This window comes from Neodiprion lecontei, chromosome 1 (assembly GCF_021901455.1).
Source record: "Neodiprion lecontei isolate iyNeoLeco1 chromosome 1, iyNeoLeco1.1, whole genome shotgun sequence".
NCBI classification, from domain to species: Eukaryota; Metazoa; Arthropoda; class Insecta; order Hymenoptera; family Diprionidae; genus Neodiprion; species Neodiprion lecontei.
In genome coordinates this window covers 2,499,900-2,516,590 of record NC_060260.1, presented here as the reverse complement: position 1 = coordinate 2,516,590, position 16,691 = coordinate 2,499,900, and the positions used below count along the sequence as shown (strand labels likewise).

General features: G+C 40.9%; 1 protein-coding gene and 1 long non-coding RNA gene across 8 annotated transcripts in view; one reads left to right on the top strand and one right to left on the bottom strand.

Annotated features, from left to right (window-relative positions):
* The window catches only part of LOC107224292 (neutral ceramidase), a 38,047-nt gene extending 29,447 nt beyond the window's left edge, over nt 1-8,600 (bottom strand). Inside the window, exons 1-7 of one of the 6 annotated variants that reach the window (XM_015664293.2) lie at nt 8,454-8,600; nt 7,804-7,961; nt 3,938-4,106; nt 3,220-3,363; nt 2,171-2,347; nt 975-1,102; nt 542-740 (exon numbers count right to left, since the gene is read on the bottom strand). In XM_015664293.2, coding sequence (XP_015519779.1) covers nt 542-740; nt 975-1,102; nt 2,171-2,347; nt 3,220-3,363; nt 3,938-4,072 — 783 coding nt within the window. In that variant the 5' untranslated portion in view covers nt 4,073-4,106; nt 7,804-7,961; nt 8,454-8,600. Of the gene's footprint in view, nt 1-541; nt 741-974; nt 1,103-2,170; nt 2,348-3,219; nt 3,364-3,937; nt 4,107-6,238; nt 6,258-6,608; nt 6,951-7,803; nt 7,962-8,031; nt 8,216-8,240 lie in introns of those variants that run through there. The other 5 variants (XM_015664289.2, XM_015664294.2, XM_015664291.2 and 2 more) reach the window with 5 other exon arrangements.
* Nucleotides 8,601-8,869: 269 nt separating this feature from the next.
* On the top strand, nt 8,870-14,414 carry LOC124295042. Of its 2 annotated transcripts, none has more exons than XR_006904937.1 (4): nt 8,870-9,154; nt 12,479-12,585; nt 12,763-12,968; nt 13,041-14,414. It is a non-coding gene; the product is annotated as an uncharacterized LOC124295042 (long non-coding RNA). The 2 variants fall into 2 exon arrangements; XR_006904936.1 differs by having other exon boundaries at nt 8,870-10,031.
* The last annotated feature ends 2,277 nt before the right edge of the window (nt 14,415-16,691 follow it).

Genomic DNA, 16,691 nt, shown 5'->3' with positions numbered 1-16,691 from the left:
TTTCTGCCTTTTCATGTGATATTATGACGCAATCAGACAATTATTTTACAAATTGTGTACGTGCGCGAGGTCGCGTTCTTATCGTGGTAGGTAACAAAGACTCTAAACCATATTACAGTGTCCGGAATTAGACATTCGTTATTGAATGCCAATGAATGAGAAAGTCAGAGTACATGGTAATTATTTATAAACGGATGAATTGAATTGGTTTTTGTTCAAAACGCTGCGTGCTTCCAGCCCTTTAAATGAATACAATCATCAATCCTGACGGGATGAGTACATCATTTTTTAAATGCTCTGTTCTTATTCGGCAGGAAATTACTAAAACACGAGTTCCAGTTAATGCTGATTCAAAATAATTCGACATTACGCCACGTCATTAATTATTCTGAGATATAATATCACGAAAGTGGCTATTCGACTTATAATATTGTACATCGTATTATTATCATCATTCATTATACTAATTAGAGGCAATTTTCTAGAGCCACGAGTGTACATGAAATTGATATCAATCTGGCAATGAGAAATATGGGATTACCTTCCCAACCATGGAATTCTTGTTCATCGTTTTCTCAAACAGAATGGAGGCGTACCCGACATTGTCGCTGGACACAAGCTTGTTGGTGTTGTTCATGCTGGTCGGATGAACAGGGAACCAGTTAATTACACCTAGAGATCTGTCATCAGCGGCGATGAACTGGAGCTGAATCATTGTCTTGTCGACGTTGTACGCGTACCTGAAAAATATAGAGGAACGAGGTAACTTTGAGTTGACGGAGACAGATTCAACCGGATTCATTTGCAACAGCTATTTCGCTGTGTAGCATCAAATTCAGCTAATCTCTGCTGGTGTAAACAAGAGAGTCGTTTTACAGTCAAGGAGGGTAATACTCGGAATATATACGTTGGTCACAATGGAGTAGCGTGCGACTCCATCGCTAGGTTGGACAAACAATAAACTCTCAACTTACTTGGCCCTTTCGGTTTCAGGATTATTCAGGTACGCTTTCGGACTTCTGTTTATGTTTGCGCCCATTAGCTCTCCTTGAGTAACGAAAATTCTCCCCGGCACAAGGGCGTCGTGAGCTCGTTCAATACTCTGTGGAGAAAAGGTTAATCCATCAGTCCTTAATCGAGGCAAGACATCGACAACTAATCCGATTACATTTCCGGGCTCCGTTTAGTCGTGAAAAACAGGGTGAACGACCCTGCGCATGAAAAATAACCGGTTGCAATAATCTTGACCGGATGTCAGTCATTCTAATTTTAACGCTATCGGCCTTACGAATATCGTTCGTATACTAAAGTGTCCAACGTCAGGCCAGACTGGTCGAACGTAATGGATTCATCCAGGGGGGTGACTTTGACAAATTGAAAAAATATACGTGTCGGTATTTTTTAATAGCTTTGCGAAAAAATTGAGTTTTATAACCTGGTAAAAAAATCTCTGATCCGAACGAAGATTCGAGCTCTATGCGAAAACTTTTTCGAAATCGTTCGTCATCGGTATTCGATGCAGGCAGATGAATGTAAATGATCGAATTACCACTTCCAGTGAAATTACATACTAGCTCATTGTAATAACAAGGTTCAAAATTGATCGTTAATCTGATTTTCAAAAAAGCTTAAAATCTTAAAGTCGAAACTCCAATCCTCTGAATTTGAGAAATCTTGACGGTATTTTTCTCCGACAGGCATTCCTGTTCGAAATTGAAATAAGATCATTTAACTAATGTAATTGTTGAGATCTGACGGTTAATGAAAAAAAAAAAATAAAATTCACTCATGTCGGAATGAACCCAATGTGTTTATCTATCCGCTGAATATTTCAGCTGAAACTAGACCGCGATCACGGTGGAAGTAATTGATCGCAACCAACCTTCTCGAGACCTAGCGAAAAGGGACCCTCAAAATCCAGCATGATTTCAAAGGTCCGTCCTACAAAGGGAGCGCTTGAATCTCCCATAACGACCTTGAACCCAGTTCGATTGATTCTGGTCAAACCGTAATTGTAAAGCCAAAGTCCCCTGCGGGGTTCGGCAAGATCCGAAACCCTTGCCCTATTTGCGTTTACATAAATTCCCCAAGTGACGATGTTCCTCGCTGTTGATACAATGTATTCAAAGTTGAACGGGTCCCTTTTAAATGGCGCCGATGATGTCCTCACCTTTGTGATCCCGTTGACGATGGCGTTAAATGATTCTTGGACGAAGCCGAAAGTGGTGAGGTCAAAAAGGACGTCCATCATGTACCCCCCAGGAGCTGAGTGAGTGTGCGTACCGCTGATCATTACGTTTTTATCGCTGTACATATCGTCGAAACGCCCTGACAGCTTCTTCAATACCTGTAATTAGAATTGAACCTATCAATTGTCGTCGAACGTAAAACGAGTAACGACGTAGTTACAAGTTCCACCTGATAATTCGTATACTGGGATCATTAAAACAAAAGTTCATCGGACTTTTCCACCGGAGCTGGGGGAAAATTTCGTTGATGTATTTTACACTGAAACTCCAAACAGACGATTATATCTTTGACGCGATTGAGGATATTTCAGAAGTTATACACCTTCCATCAAGATTAACGTTTCATTAACGAACTGTAATAATTTTATGTGTAACTAATCGTGTTTTCATTAGTCAATTAAAAATCAAATAAGTCGTTTTCAGTTTCGTTGGGAAAATTCTTTGGTGATCGGAAATTTTTCAAAATAATTTAGGAGCAGTAGCTATCGCGTTGCGGATCGATCAATGGTTTCTCTACCACGACGACGCAAGAAAATCCACGTAAAACCTGAGACCTTGTATTTGATTCATATAAATATGAGACCCGATTTGTTAGACCGTGATATTTGTTTCACGGTCAGTAAATATTAACCAATCATATTTGTACAAGCCAACATGATACAAATTTACATACCACTTAGGATCAGGTTCTAAGCACGCTCCGGTAATCGTTTAGCACAGATTTTTCTGTCTAACAATAAGATACTAATTGCAGAAGCCTGATACATCGACCATGAAACAAAGTATCATCCAGCGCATAATTATGGCATTTTGGAAATTTCTCGAGTCACTCTTGTAGCGATACATTGTTTGTCTTTTTATTTCAAGATACGGATAATGAGGAAATTCATCATAGCTGAATGAAACCAGCGTGACTGCACAGACCGTGAAAAAATATCATTGACCATCGTGAATTAAGATGTTTGATTACCGCCAGCCTAACACCGTGTCCAATCATAGCACTGTCTACGCTGACGAAGACGAAACGTTCCTCTCCATCATCGATGATAAAAGCTCGGGAAAAAGTCCTGAGATGAAGTCCCGATCCCTTTTGCTCCGGCCTGGCATATCCCATCTGTAAATTTATTTTCACAATATTAGACGTTTGATCGTCAAAGGTGTCGCGGAAGAGCTTGTATCTCTTGCAATATCGCTTCTTCCTCGAATATTGATGAAAAAATGAACTCCAAGCTTGATGAATACTTAATTTCAAGCTCGAATTTACATCAAACGCGGCGTTAAAACGTGAGAAAACGAGCGAAACGCGGTTTTGCCTGATGCTATCCGCTGATATTTGACACTAATTTCCGTTTCCAAAATATCCCCCTCATGCAGTATCTAAACTCCGACCACATGCCTCAGCAATCTCTGCGGTTAAATTTTGATGAAATACCTTGAACACAAAGCCCATCTTCCCACCAGCTGTTTGGAGGTTGAGGCTTTTGTAAACTAAAGAGAATTCACGGATTCCTTTCAGCAAGACTGCAAGAAGTTTATCCAAGGTCCTCTAAGTTAGCAACTGTTTATTAATAAAATAGCAAAATAGTTGGCAATTTTTTCCATACATGCTCGAATACGAAGGCAATTTTACAACCCGTAACGCAGAGAAGCCTTCCGGCTTCGATGAAAAAACACGAAAGATCACTCACAAATACGATCTCGGCCACGGGTCCTGTGGTATCGGCAATCCCGACACCGACGTTGTACGACGCCTCCGCAGCGCACAATGCCGTTAACAAGAAGCATAGCTTTAGCAGCCGGTGAAACTTCAACATCGAATCCATCAAGCCCGGCTTAGCTTCCTGCAGCAGCTATTTACTGGAACGAGAAAAAAAATTAGAGTGAGAGCTGTGGTAGATACTTGAAAAGCTCGGAGGATCCTGGCGATTTTTTTCGTTGCAGCCGTGAAATAAATTGGTGAGAATCCCCATTTCGTCCGGCTTCTTGGAAGGGATGTTCAGGCATGGAAGCCGGAATGAAGGAGGGCGTCGAATTACTATTGAGCGAATCCGCCAACGCACTCTTCCCATTTGGAAATTACTTTCGCGAAACAACAACGCTCCCTCAATTTCCTACCAGACTTCTATTTCTCTCGCCCTTTTCCCATGACTTTGGTCATCCGTATTTATTTCTTTTTTTATTTATCTTCCCCTTCCAAAATTATCTTGTCGCATCTTTCATCACACACTTCCCGAAAAATTGCTCAACAAGAATCTTATCAAGACACTTACGATTCTGACGTGACTATCTGTGTTTATTCGTTGATTTTTTTTTTGTCACGCGCGCACGTCGATCAAAGACAGAATCAAGGACTTTCTTCCATCCTGCGGAGGATGTACTTTGGAAATAAATTTACGATGTTGGCAGGATAAAATGCGGATTTAACATTGATTTCTTTGTTTCGGATACGCTACTCGGCACAGCTGCCTTCGCATGAGAATCCAGCTGAAGCCCCTTTTCGGAGAGACGGAACGAAGGGATGGTCTTTGCCCGAGAAACTGGCACAAGGAATTGACGTGTAATTATTCACTAAACCGATACCACTGCTACCTAAAAATCTCACTCTCTGTTCGACTGTGACGATATTAATGATCAAAGAGCGAAGTCAAGTGCGTGACGGTGCGTCAGCCCAAAAGCCAAATAGGTAACCATAATTGCATAAATGATCAGAGTCCGTCCATTAAATATTCAGACCGCAGGACAATAGCTTCGAGTTATAAAATTTGAAAATTTTCCGTGTCTCTTTTTCCTTTCCTATTTGTAACGTAAGTCCCCAGTGAAAATCTTCTTTGCGTATTAGAAGATACTCGGCATAATTTCCGCATGATTACGTATACTTATTACCTGTAAATATACTTCCGGAGAAACCTGTGAATCAATATTGCGAGTATTGGACAAATGCAAACTGTACCGCGACCTCGCTTGAAACGCATAAAGAAAATAATAAGCCTGTTCATGCATCGAGCGGTTGATGAATAAATTGTTGGCTGAAAGAGACATTGAATCGGCTCACCGTTACAAAGCGAGCAAGGAAAACATCCGTTACACCCACACAAGAGCGGAAATGGTTCTCGGATATCCATAATACGACGGTGGCTTTATTTTTTATTCATAAATTTTACTCACAAACCGCGATGAATGCGCAATACGAAAAGTTATTTTGTACGAATATTACGTGCCTCTGTATTTATAAACAGTCTCTTATTCCAAAAAATAATAGGGTAAATTGCCCGCACGTGCACGGGAAGATATTTTAGCTTCAAAGCGCCGAATTTCATTTTTCACATGTACCCTAATCGGCTTTCAGACTTTTTGTTGAGCTCGCGACTCGCATTATAATTATCCGACGATACGATATCCATTATTACATAATACCGCCTCCTCATCTCAACCGGCGTACGAGGTATGAAATATTGAACTTGCAAGTTAATTACAAAACATCTGCATTAATGCGAATTATTCATAATCCGTTTATATAAATACGTACGAGAGACGTAGTAAATTCTTCTCTATCTGGACGGATTTTCACGAAAATCCTATTAAATTCCAAAGAGTTGGAAGATGATTTTTGTCATCTTTTTTATTTCGCTGGGAGTTTATAATTACGGAAATACTCGAAACTCGACTTACAGACCCCGGCCATCGTAAGTACGTAAAGCATGAAGCGTCAGCCTGGACGTTGAACATCGTCGTAAAAATGAGTCAAGGTAAAAACAATAAATATTTTTCACTACAGGTATGAGTGGGACGTTCACATTGGAAAGCTGAACAGGTTTTCGCTGTTAAAAATACGTACCTATACCTGTACCTATGATAAAATACTCTATAAGCATTTTACGCAAACTCACGTTATCCATTCAAGAGTTGAACGAGCGAGGAAGAAAAATGGAAACCAGAAGAAAATGAAAAACCAAAACAAAAACAGTCAATAGAAAATCGATCACAATTACCGCACTAGATGATCAAGTCCGAAACTGCTGAAACGTGCGGCGTCAAAATCTATACAACAATCCCGCCAACGATAAGCTCAAACAATAAATCAAAGCCGTGATGATCGCTATAAATGAAACGATTCCCGATAACGACAATGACGCAGAACCGAGTGTAAATTTCGTAATTTTTGTACCTCAGAAGACGACAGCTGACTATTGGATCGTCGGATGATTACTTTTATCAGATATAATATCGCGACGGGAAAGGGACAGAGTAACAGTTCAGCTCAAATTCTCTTCACAGTCAGCAGTGCCAGATCGGATTTCGGTCGGGTATTATCGCGGCAAATTATACGGCGTAGCTGTGCCTGCACAATTGTATACTTGCCGGTTATGCAATTATTCCTGTAATTCACGATCTCCGTTGCAGAATTGGCAGAGCTTCAGAAATCGCGAGATGAAAGTCTGCGGTCGAGAGACTAGCAGAGTAATCGTGATCCTCTCATAAAGCTTTCGAAGTTCCTTTGTCCCGTGAACAGCTTAAAGTGGTCGGCTCGTCCTTCTCTGTTCTGGTCTGGTCGAATCCGGCCAATCAATTACCGGACACCGCAAGAACGTTCATAGTTATTTAAAGAAAAACTTGTCACGTGCCAAAGTCAAACCGTTGCGACGCGACGCAGAGAACGCGAATGTGAATGACCGGATCAGACCGCGAATAACAAACGAATGATTAAATCAACCGCGCTGCTGTTAATTCCACTGACAATTTTCACCGATGCTGTATCGTCTATAGTCATTTTAGATTCCACGAGGCGACAACAAGCCGGTAGTTGCCATGAATCATTTCTATTTATGAACTCCAGCTTATCATGAGAAATTGTCACAAACAAGGATGAAGAATGTCTCGTCGATATTGTTTTACAAGCTTTTTACGTCGAAGAAGATTGTCATCTCGATCAGGCTTCGTGTCTACGCTTAGCGCTTCACGTGCGCTGCTCGGCAGAATAGCACAAGCCTAAAACGCATGTGGAGTAGACGATAGTGTGCTCAAAGATGCATCAGGCTACCGCCGGAAGTTTGTTACAACGTTCGAATCAAACGGCTGACCTAGAAACCCGATGCCTTTGTGCGCCGGACAACTTTTACTTTTTACCTACCAGCTACGGTCTTCACGATTACGTTAGTTGCACCGCAGTGATACGGAGATTAAGAATTCTTTACAACCTAACCGAGTTTCTGCGGCTCACGTCTCACCGGAACTTTTACCCGAGATAAAATACAGCCCTGATAATGTCGAGAATATTCAATTCAATGGCTTTCTTTGATCGTAACTTTACTAATGAATTAAATCGATTTTTTTCAAAAGGCGCGGTAATTGAATCGAATTATGGCGGAGGGAAGGGAGGGGAGGTGATGCTGATAAAGATTTTTGGTTAACAACCCTCGTGTCGAACAGCTTGTCGGAAATTGGTTTATATTAGTCAAAAACGTGGGAGTAATCCATCGGCGGGTGTATAATTAATAAGAATCGAGGCTTGTAGAAAAAAGTTGCATGAGGTAAATGTTCGGAGTCCCGCTCTTACCTGTAACGCGAATATAATCCTTTCTTGAAACGTGATTTTTCGAAGGTATCCGATGCATGGTCACGATCCTCACAAGATGTGAGCCTTGTACTCGGAGATTTGTCGGCAGTACGAGGACCGCGAGATTCTCAGCACTTCATATCTCGATCAACGTCACTCTGGAATTAATCTTCGTCAATAACAGTTCGACGAGGGAATTTCAATCAAGAGAATAAAATTCAATCACACATATACAAACAGAAGCTGTATAAGGCCAACGGTTACGAAGAGCGCGGTGACGCGACTGAATTTATATTATACACGTCAACTGTTAGAAAGCGAGTGTGATAATTCGTCGACTAGGTATACATGTACTGTAACACTTTTGGCTCTCATTCATTCCGCTGGTATTTTTATATCATTCTTTTTCACTTCTACTTGCAACCAGTTTTCTTCACCTGTTAAAAATACCGGCACGGTTTCTAGGCCGACAACTCGGTCCTGAAATCGTCGGCGAATATTCACCGAGGTTCGGAACTATGCGATTATTATTCCCCCTCCGATGATTCTAGCTTCCGTAGCTAACTGTTTAATCCAACGACAAGGTGGCCGTCATCGCGTTGCGGTTGAATTAACTCCGATCAATATCACACCATGGTAACGGTACTCACACACGGTGGCTGATCATTGTTTTACAGTGTCTCGACCTCCGGTCACTTCGCCGTCTTTGCTCCCCAGTCACTCTGTCTTGCGGATCAACTTGATCTTGCGCCGGGAAAAAAAGGCGAAATCAACAAGCAAGCAAGAGTAATCGGAGCACTTTCACCTCTGCTTGAAACTGGTTCAACGAATCACCGATCGGGTTTTTGTCGCCCCCTGCTTCGAAGTCTCTCGCATCCTTTTACAGTGCCCGGGACTATTTCCGAACAGATTTCTGACCGAACGAGTATTATTATCAGAGATACACGTTATATTTCACCGCGGTTAAACTATCGGAAAGAATGACACGACAGCCGTCCACAACGCCGGCGTCACCTGGTCTGTTAAGCAGCGGAATCGGTATACGAGTCGCGAATAATGCGAGTGTGATGACGTCGACTACCTGCCACCGTCACGTAGGAGGAGAAAAAGGTAAAACCTGGGGAAGGGGCATGGTCGAGTAGCCCATCACCCTTCTCTACAATGACCATCAGCCTCCAATGCATCTTGGACTGGAAACGGAATGCAGCTGGACCGGTGCACGGTGGTGGTGATGGACCTACAAAGGCCGATAAACGGGGGCAAAGTCGACTCTCCGTCGTTACGATTCTAGGAGAAAAGAACCCGGAGAGTTAGAACTGGGAACGAACAAAGAGAAGACCACGATTTGGCGGTACCTGTAACCTTTCTCGTTTCGTAATGATGTTATACCTGAAATATGCATTGCCTATAAGCGACTACTGGTGGTGATGAATTTTTGGTACGGAATTTGCATTTACGCGTAGAGTATGAAATGAGATATACGTACGTAATCCCTTCTCTTGGGACTTTCACTGCGAGTATATTTGGTATCGTGAATTTTAGAAAATAAGATTGCAGCTCGCTTTTCAAATTTGCATGACATGTGCATAGACAGTGTTAACGATTCTTCGACGGTTCGACCGAAATCCATTTTGCGATATGGATGACGTACACGCGTCGTTTGCTTTCTGGTTCCAGGTATTTGTGCTACTTGAGAAGAATCTGTAAACAAGGACCGTGAAAACGGTGATAGAACTCCATGTATTTATATGGCGTAATTAACTACTGCGTAAACTTGATCACGCACCAGAAACGGCAAACGATAGCTTCGAAAGCAAGTTGATAATTAGGATGAAATTTCTCTGACGATGAGGGATTAGCACAAAACCCACTCGAGAAATTAAGTCAAGCGCTCATCTTCAACGTGGATAGAATTGGAACACGCTTAGCGTTTCTCATTCCGAAACTTTGGGTAGAGACGGATGGGCAAAAAATTGTAGTTTTTTTTTAATTCTACGCCTGGGTGAGGTGACAAAGCTAATCTTAAGTCTGAGGATTTAATTGTTAACCAACCTTCCTACCATCTCATCAACCGATGAATTATTCTGACTATTATTCAAGTCTATGTAACTTGCAGCTTTTACTTCAGCCAACACATTCGATAAATTACGACCAACAGAAGAGGCAAGATTGTGCAATGTAACAGTGTCTCCGTTACCATACAGAGATCGTAATTGATTTTTGTAAAGGTAAAACTCAGCCGCTTGTTGGAAATTTATTGAAATATTCAAGTTTATTCTAGGGGGGATACAAATGCCTCCTGAATTTCTTTTTAGTTTCTAAAATTTTTCATTCGTTTTATCCGAGGAATGGATTTCACTTGAAACACCAATTGACTGCGATCGTCACCGTATTCGAGATACTTTCATCTGCAGATAATCGTAAACCAGTGTTTGAAACCTCTTGCGAAAACAGCTTCAGCCGAGATCAAAGAATTACGGTGTTATTGGAAAAGTGAAACGCAATCTCTGGATGATTTTGAAATTGCAAAGCGTCGGAATATCGCAACCTACGGTTACTTAATAAATAATGATTAAAAGCGCGGAGGACGCTTCGTTCCGCAAACATGTATGACAATATTTTTTTCACCGAGAGAGGTGGAGTCTCTTTTACCTACACGTAACGAATGCATACGAAGCGTGCAGACCTTCGCGCCGCGGTTCCTCGAGATTTATTGCACACCGTAATAAGTGGGTATAAGCTACAGCCGTAGAGGTGTGCCAAACTCTGGACCACCAACATTACCATATTCATGCGATAATGCAGGTCGAGGAAACGTTTGTCGCATACGGCGATAAATCAGAGAGGCAAGAATTCGGTGTGGAAAGATATTGCAAAATGCGTGTAAGCTCCGGTTCAACATGCAGAATTCCAGGTCTAGGAAACCGTGACAGTTGATTGACAGTCGCAAAATTGCAGGCCTCGCATTATTCCCGCATTTTTTAATATTTTTAATATTGAATGTAAAGCGAATGTCGACGACGGTAAAACGACTCAAATGTCATTCCTTGCAATCGCAGAGAGTCAAATAATTTTTTCCCCTTTCTCACTTCTCCCACTTTGCATAATTATTTCACCATAAATCGTTAACCTCATTTTAAAAACACAGTTTAAACGGGCTTGCTCAATAATCTACTCTGAACAGTTTGCTCATGTTCGACTCGTTGAAAAGTCACATCCTTCAAGTCATCCGTAATACTCGAAGCCAAAAAAATTTTTATTGGTACGATATAAGTAACGAAATTCCACCGAATAAATGTACTCACTGTGCGACACGTGGAATTCCGTGGAAAAAAAATTTTAATCTAGAACCATGTGTGCCTGGCTCGAAAAATGGGGCAAAACTGAAGAGTATGGAGAAAAATTTGTGATCGCTTACAGCCAACGCAGCTGTGTTTGACTAACGCAATGATAAACAATATTCTCATTACTTGAATACAGAGCGCAAATATTTCTTCCTCTATTATGCTAATAATGATTCACAAAAAAAAAAAAAAAATGTATTGAAGTTTGGATAAAATATAATCTATTGTCAGTGACAATTCACTTGACAAAAGGTTTGTTTTTCTGACCGGTACTCCAAACGGAGAAAGACCGTCTGTTGAACTAAGATGGAGTAAAAAGGAGCCAATCACTCCTCAGACACAAACATTAATCGTCGCCTCGAAATTCTATGAGGTTGAAAATCCTTGCCAGACTCATCGTACGCATCACATCCAGACAGATAACAGGGTCTGCTCTCTTCATTAACACGTTAGATAAAGATCCATGAGGTCTGAACGGAGAATTCCCCACACCACTTGGACTCTCCCATTTATCGTCAGCTAAGAAAACGAACGTCGGACTGAAAAAATAAGACAGCTCTCTGCGAAGCTATGGCAAAAGCGTGTATCGGGAAATTGAACGAGAGCCAGTATTGTGCTCGGCACAATCAATTCGAAGATACTTTCTTCGACGGGTAGTCGTCGGCCCGCATGCAAGAGAAAGAGAAAGTAAAAGTGTTTCCGTTGCGCCACCATTCACGGTTGTATCATTTCCCAGTCGGCACAAAATTACCGCCAATCGTTTCAACGCCGCATGCCAGCCGCTCCACCCGCATGTCAATCAGCATATATCGTTAGACGAGGAAGCTCGACCACTAATATATTTTGTGATGGTAATTCATTTTTTTTTTTTTTTTATCAACTTATCATTTCCGATGCAGGCTCATATTTTTCCCCATGAGATAGACATATTCTCCGTTTTGTGCTGGTTATATTTCTATGGGCATGAAAAGGGGAAGCAGTTTCCCCTGACGTAACGGATGACGTGCTTCTTAATTATTTTATATTTTTTAGTTATTATTATTATTATTATTATTATTGTTATTCATTTAAACTCTTAGTCAGCGGCCATTCCCCATTTGAGTGCGTTTTCATTGACGGCCCACTCAGACACTAATTCGTGTGATAATGGCTTTCAGCTGTGCTATATCGTCACCTTTTACCATGGTCTGTAGGGTCGACCGTTTGTCGACCGGACTGCTGATGATGATTTTCATGCAAGCAGACTACCATAAATTGATTCTCGCCATCATGGCATTTCGTTAGATAATATATCGCTGCAAATTCATAATCATTTTTTTTTTAACGAACAGGGTTTCTTGTCTTAGCATATCTACCTATTTCTACGTTCGCAATTTGTTCAAGGATTCAGGATAATCGTTGAAGTAGTTCGAGGGAAATAAACGAAACTACAATACAGGTACTTCGAATGAAATAGTATATTTATAGATAGATATGTGAGCATGCGTAGCACGTCTATAGAATAATCGAAAAATTATGCTGTTGTGCAAACGCGAATTGGTTTCCGGGATCAAAAGTTATGTATATCGTATGAATGCGTGAACGGGTTATTTGCTTCTTTCGATTTATGTTACAGAGTTGTGAGCCTTGAGTGAGGTCTGACAAACAGGCGAGTCACGGAAAATTTTCAAGTGTACAGCATCGCAGTACTTGGAATACCGAAACCTCAGCACGTACGCTGGAAGATCTTGAATTTAGATTGACTGACAGGCAATACTGAGCAACCTATGTTACGTCGTACTCGTACAGCATCATCAAACGATGAATTATTGGAGATCTGAAGTGAGTACAGCATACGGAATTTCACAGCTACGACGTGTATGAACCGATATAGACTGGTGTTTAATTTTCCAGAATTTCACATGCATGAGTAGCCAAGATTTGGCAGTATGGAGAACGTCGAATGCATTTTTTACTGGAGAATAATAAATTCGCGTCAAGTTCATCGGCTGGAAGTCTTCAACACAAACGCATGATGTCGAGCAGCACAAGATGAATGAACACTGCAAATCACACGGATTTCAATGGAAGAAGGTCCTTAATAAGTGGCACGGAAGACATATAACAGTGATCAAGCGTTTATCGTTAAACTGAGCAGATTCAAAATATCTGAAAATGTGCTTAAACGATTTGCTTGGGAAACCACGTTTAGTTCAATTTAGTTGACGTTAATTGGATCGTGGAGGTGAAAATTTATGTGCGTGATATTGATGGGTGTTAATTAGTTAATTAGTTAGTACGTTACCCTATAATCTGCATAGTATCATCAATCATGTATTTCTAATTAAATATTTTGTACTGATATGAATATGGGAAATGATGCCAAAACTATGTTGTATGAATGCTCTCTGATTAATTATTGATACGAAGGTCGCGACGAGTCTGAAAACGCGTCTCAAACTGATTCTAGGACCATTGGTTTTTCACCGCAACAGACACGGAATGAATCTAACACCTGTAAGATTTTTACGGACGAAGTTTAGCTACTTATTTTTTTCGATAGAGAACCGTTGCGTAGTCTGAGCTCGCCGCGAACGGCGTATTACAATATGTCGTGATTTTTGCCCAAAATTTTGACAGTTTTGATAACGCTGGAAACAATTCTTTCATGCACTTTCATACACACGTAATTTTGAGATAAAAATCGATTGCGCGCAGTCCGAACACGCCGCGCGCAATGGGTCAAGAGATTCAGCCGACAAACAAGAAAATCTTGCGGTATTATCAGTTGTTGGTCCTTTGCGATTGTATGTACCCATTCTTCATTTTCGAGGGTCCGATTGGAGTACAAACTTCGCAAAGACAGCAAGTTTTACCTAACAAAGAAAGGTTCAGAAGTACCATCCAAAATACAAAGAAAATTTTGACTGGGTCTCGACAAGGTGATAGAGAAAAGTCATAAATTCATGGCTCAAAGTTTCGATTTATTCAGTATGACTTAATTCTAGTACAAGTGTTCCTGTGTCAGTGTGTAGTTATTTAACAGGTTAACAGATAGAGCTGGAGTTGAAGACTAAGGAAAAGCAATAATATCATTGAATATGTGATCAGTAATCTAATTATTGGATGAGAAAATATGTGTGCAATATACACTGTCATGGGCAGACCATGAAAAATATTATATCGGATGATTATAATCATAGTTTGAGTACACAGCTCAAATTTCGGCAGAGGTACGCTAGCGAGAAATGTATGCACGAACGATGAATGTTGTATAATATTGTATGGTCTTTGGTTTAGGTGTCCTGAATATTAAAAATACATAAATTTAGTTTGAACAATGTTACTTTTGTCTATCCTGAACTCTTGATCGCTTTCTTATCTGGATATCTCTTTCGCACTCTTGAGGATACAAAAAATTTAACGATAGTGGCTCAGATCACCTCTAGAAAATAGGATATTTCACTCGAGCAGAAAGTAAGGCTAACCCCTTTGCATTTTTGGCGAAAAATTTTCGAGATTTTGAAAAGCGCTGAAATGAAGTATATGTAGCACTATTCCGACGGACTTTTGCGAAAGAGATCGATTGGCCGCAGTCCCAATACGCTGCGATCAACGCATCAAAAGTTGGAGCCGATCAACGAGAACCTGTGTTTTCGACATTGTTCAGCAGGTGCTTGTTCGCTCGCCTTTTCTCTCCTGTTGGTCCTACGCTGTTTCCGTTGCGTTTTCTGAGTTCCTGAGGGTCCAATCGGTCAGGTAAGGGTCATTTGAATCGAATCTGAGACCAAAAATTTTCGGCTCCAAGAATGAGAAAAAAGTAAGGCTAACCCCTTCGCATTTTCGGCACGAAGTTTCAAGATTTTGAAAAGTGCTGGAATGAGATAATTGTAGCACTATTCCGACGAAATTTTGCGAAAGAAATCAATTGTGCGCAGTCCCAATACGCTGCGATCAACGCATCGAAAGTTACAGCCAAAAAACGAAAACCTGAATTTTCGACATTTTTCAGCAGGTGCTTTTTTCCTCGTATCTTCTCTCCCGTTGATCCCACGCTCCTTTTGCTGCGTTTTCTGAGTTCCTTGATGTCCAATTGGTCGGGAAAGAGTCATACGAATCAATTCTGAGACGAAAAATTTTTTGGTCAAAAAAAAAGGAAGGTTAACCCCTTTGTATTTTTGGTGAAAATTTTCGCGATTTTCAAAAGTGCTGGAATAAATTAATTGTGGCACTATTCCGACGTAATTTTGCGAGAGAAATCGATTGGGCGCAGACCCAATACGCTGCGATCAACGCATCGAAAGTTACAGCCAAAAAACGAAGACCTGAATTTTCGACATTTTTCAGCAGGTGCTTTTTTCCTCGTATCTTCTCTCCCGTTGATCGCACGCTCCTTTTGCTGCGTTTTCTGAGTTCCTTGGGGTCCAATTGGTCGGGAAAGAGTCATACGAATCAATTCTGAGACGAAAAATTTTTTGGTCAAAAAAAAAGGAAGGTTAACCCCTTTGTATTTTTGGCGTAAATTTTCGCGATTTTCAAAAGTGCTGGAATAAATTAATTGTGGCACTATTCCGACGTAATTTTGCGAGAGAAATCGATTGGGCGCAGACCCAATACGCTGCGATCAACGCATCGAAAGTTACAGCCAAAAAACGAAAACCTGAATTTTCGACATTTTTCAGCAGGTGCTTTTTTCCTCGTATCTTCTCTCCCGTTGATCCCACGCTCCTTTTGCTGCGTTTTCTGAGTTCCTTGGGGTCCAATTGGTCGGGAAAGAGTCATACGAATCAATTCTGAGACGAAAAATTTTCTGGTCAAAAAAAAAGGAAGGTTAACCCCTTTGTATTTTTGGCGAAAATTTTCACGATTTTCAAAAGTGCTGGAATAAATTAATTGTGGCACTATTCCGACGTAATTTTGCGAGAGAAATCGATTGGGCGCAGTCCCAATACGCTGCGATCAACGCATCGAAAGTTACAGCCAAAAAACGAAAACCTGAATTTTCGACATTTTTCAGCAGGTGCTTTTTTCCTCGTATCTTCTCTCCAGTTGATCCCACGCTCCTTTTGCTGCGTTTTCTGAGTTCCTTGGGGTCCAATTGGTCGGGAAAGAGTCATACGAATCAATTCTGAGACGAAAAATTTTTTGGTCAAAAAAAAAGGAAGGTTAACCCCTTTGCATTTTTGGCGAAAATTTTCGCGATTTTCGAAAGTGCTGGAATAAATTAGTTGTGGCACTATTCCGACGTAATTTTGCGAGAGAAATCGATTGGGCGCAGTCCCAATACGCTGCGATCAACGCATCGAAAGTTACAGCCAAAAAACGAAAACCTGAATTTTCGACATTTTTCAGCAGGTGCTTTTTTCCTCGTATCTTCTCTCCCGTTGATCCCACGCTCCTTTTCCTGCGTTTTCTGAGTTCCTTGGGGTCCAATTGGTCGGGAAAGAGTCATACGAATCAATTCTGAGACGAAAAGTTTTTTGGTCAAAAAAAAAGGAAGGTTAACCCCTTTGTATTTTTGGCGAAAATTTTCGCGATTTTCAAAAGTGCTGGAATAAATTAATT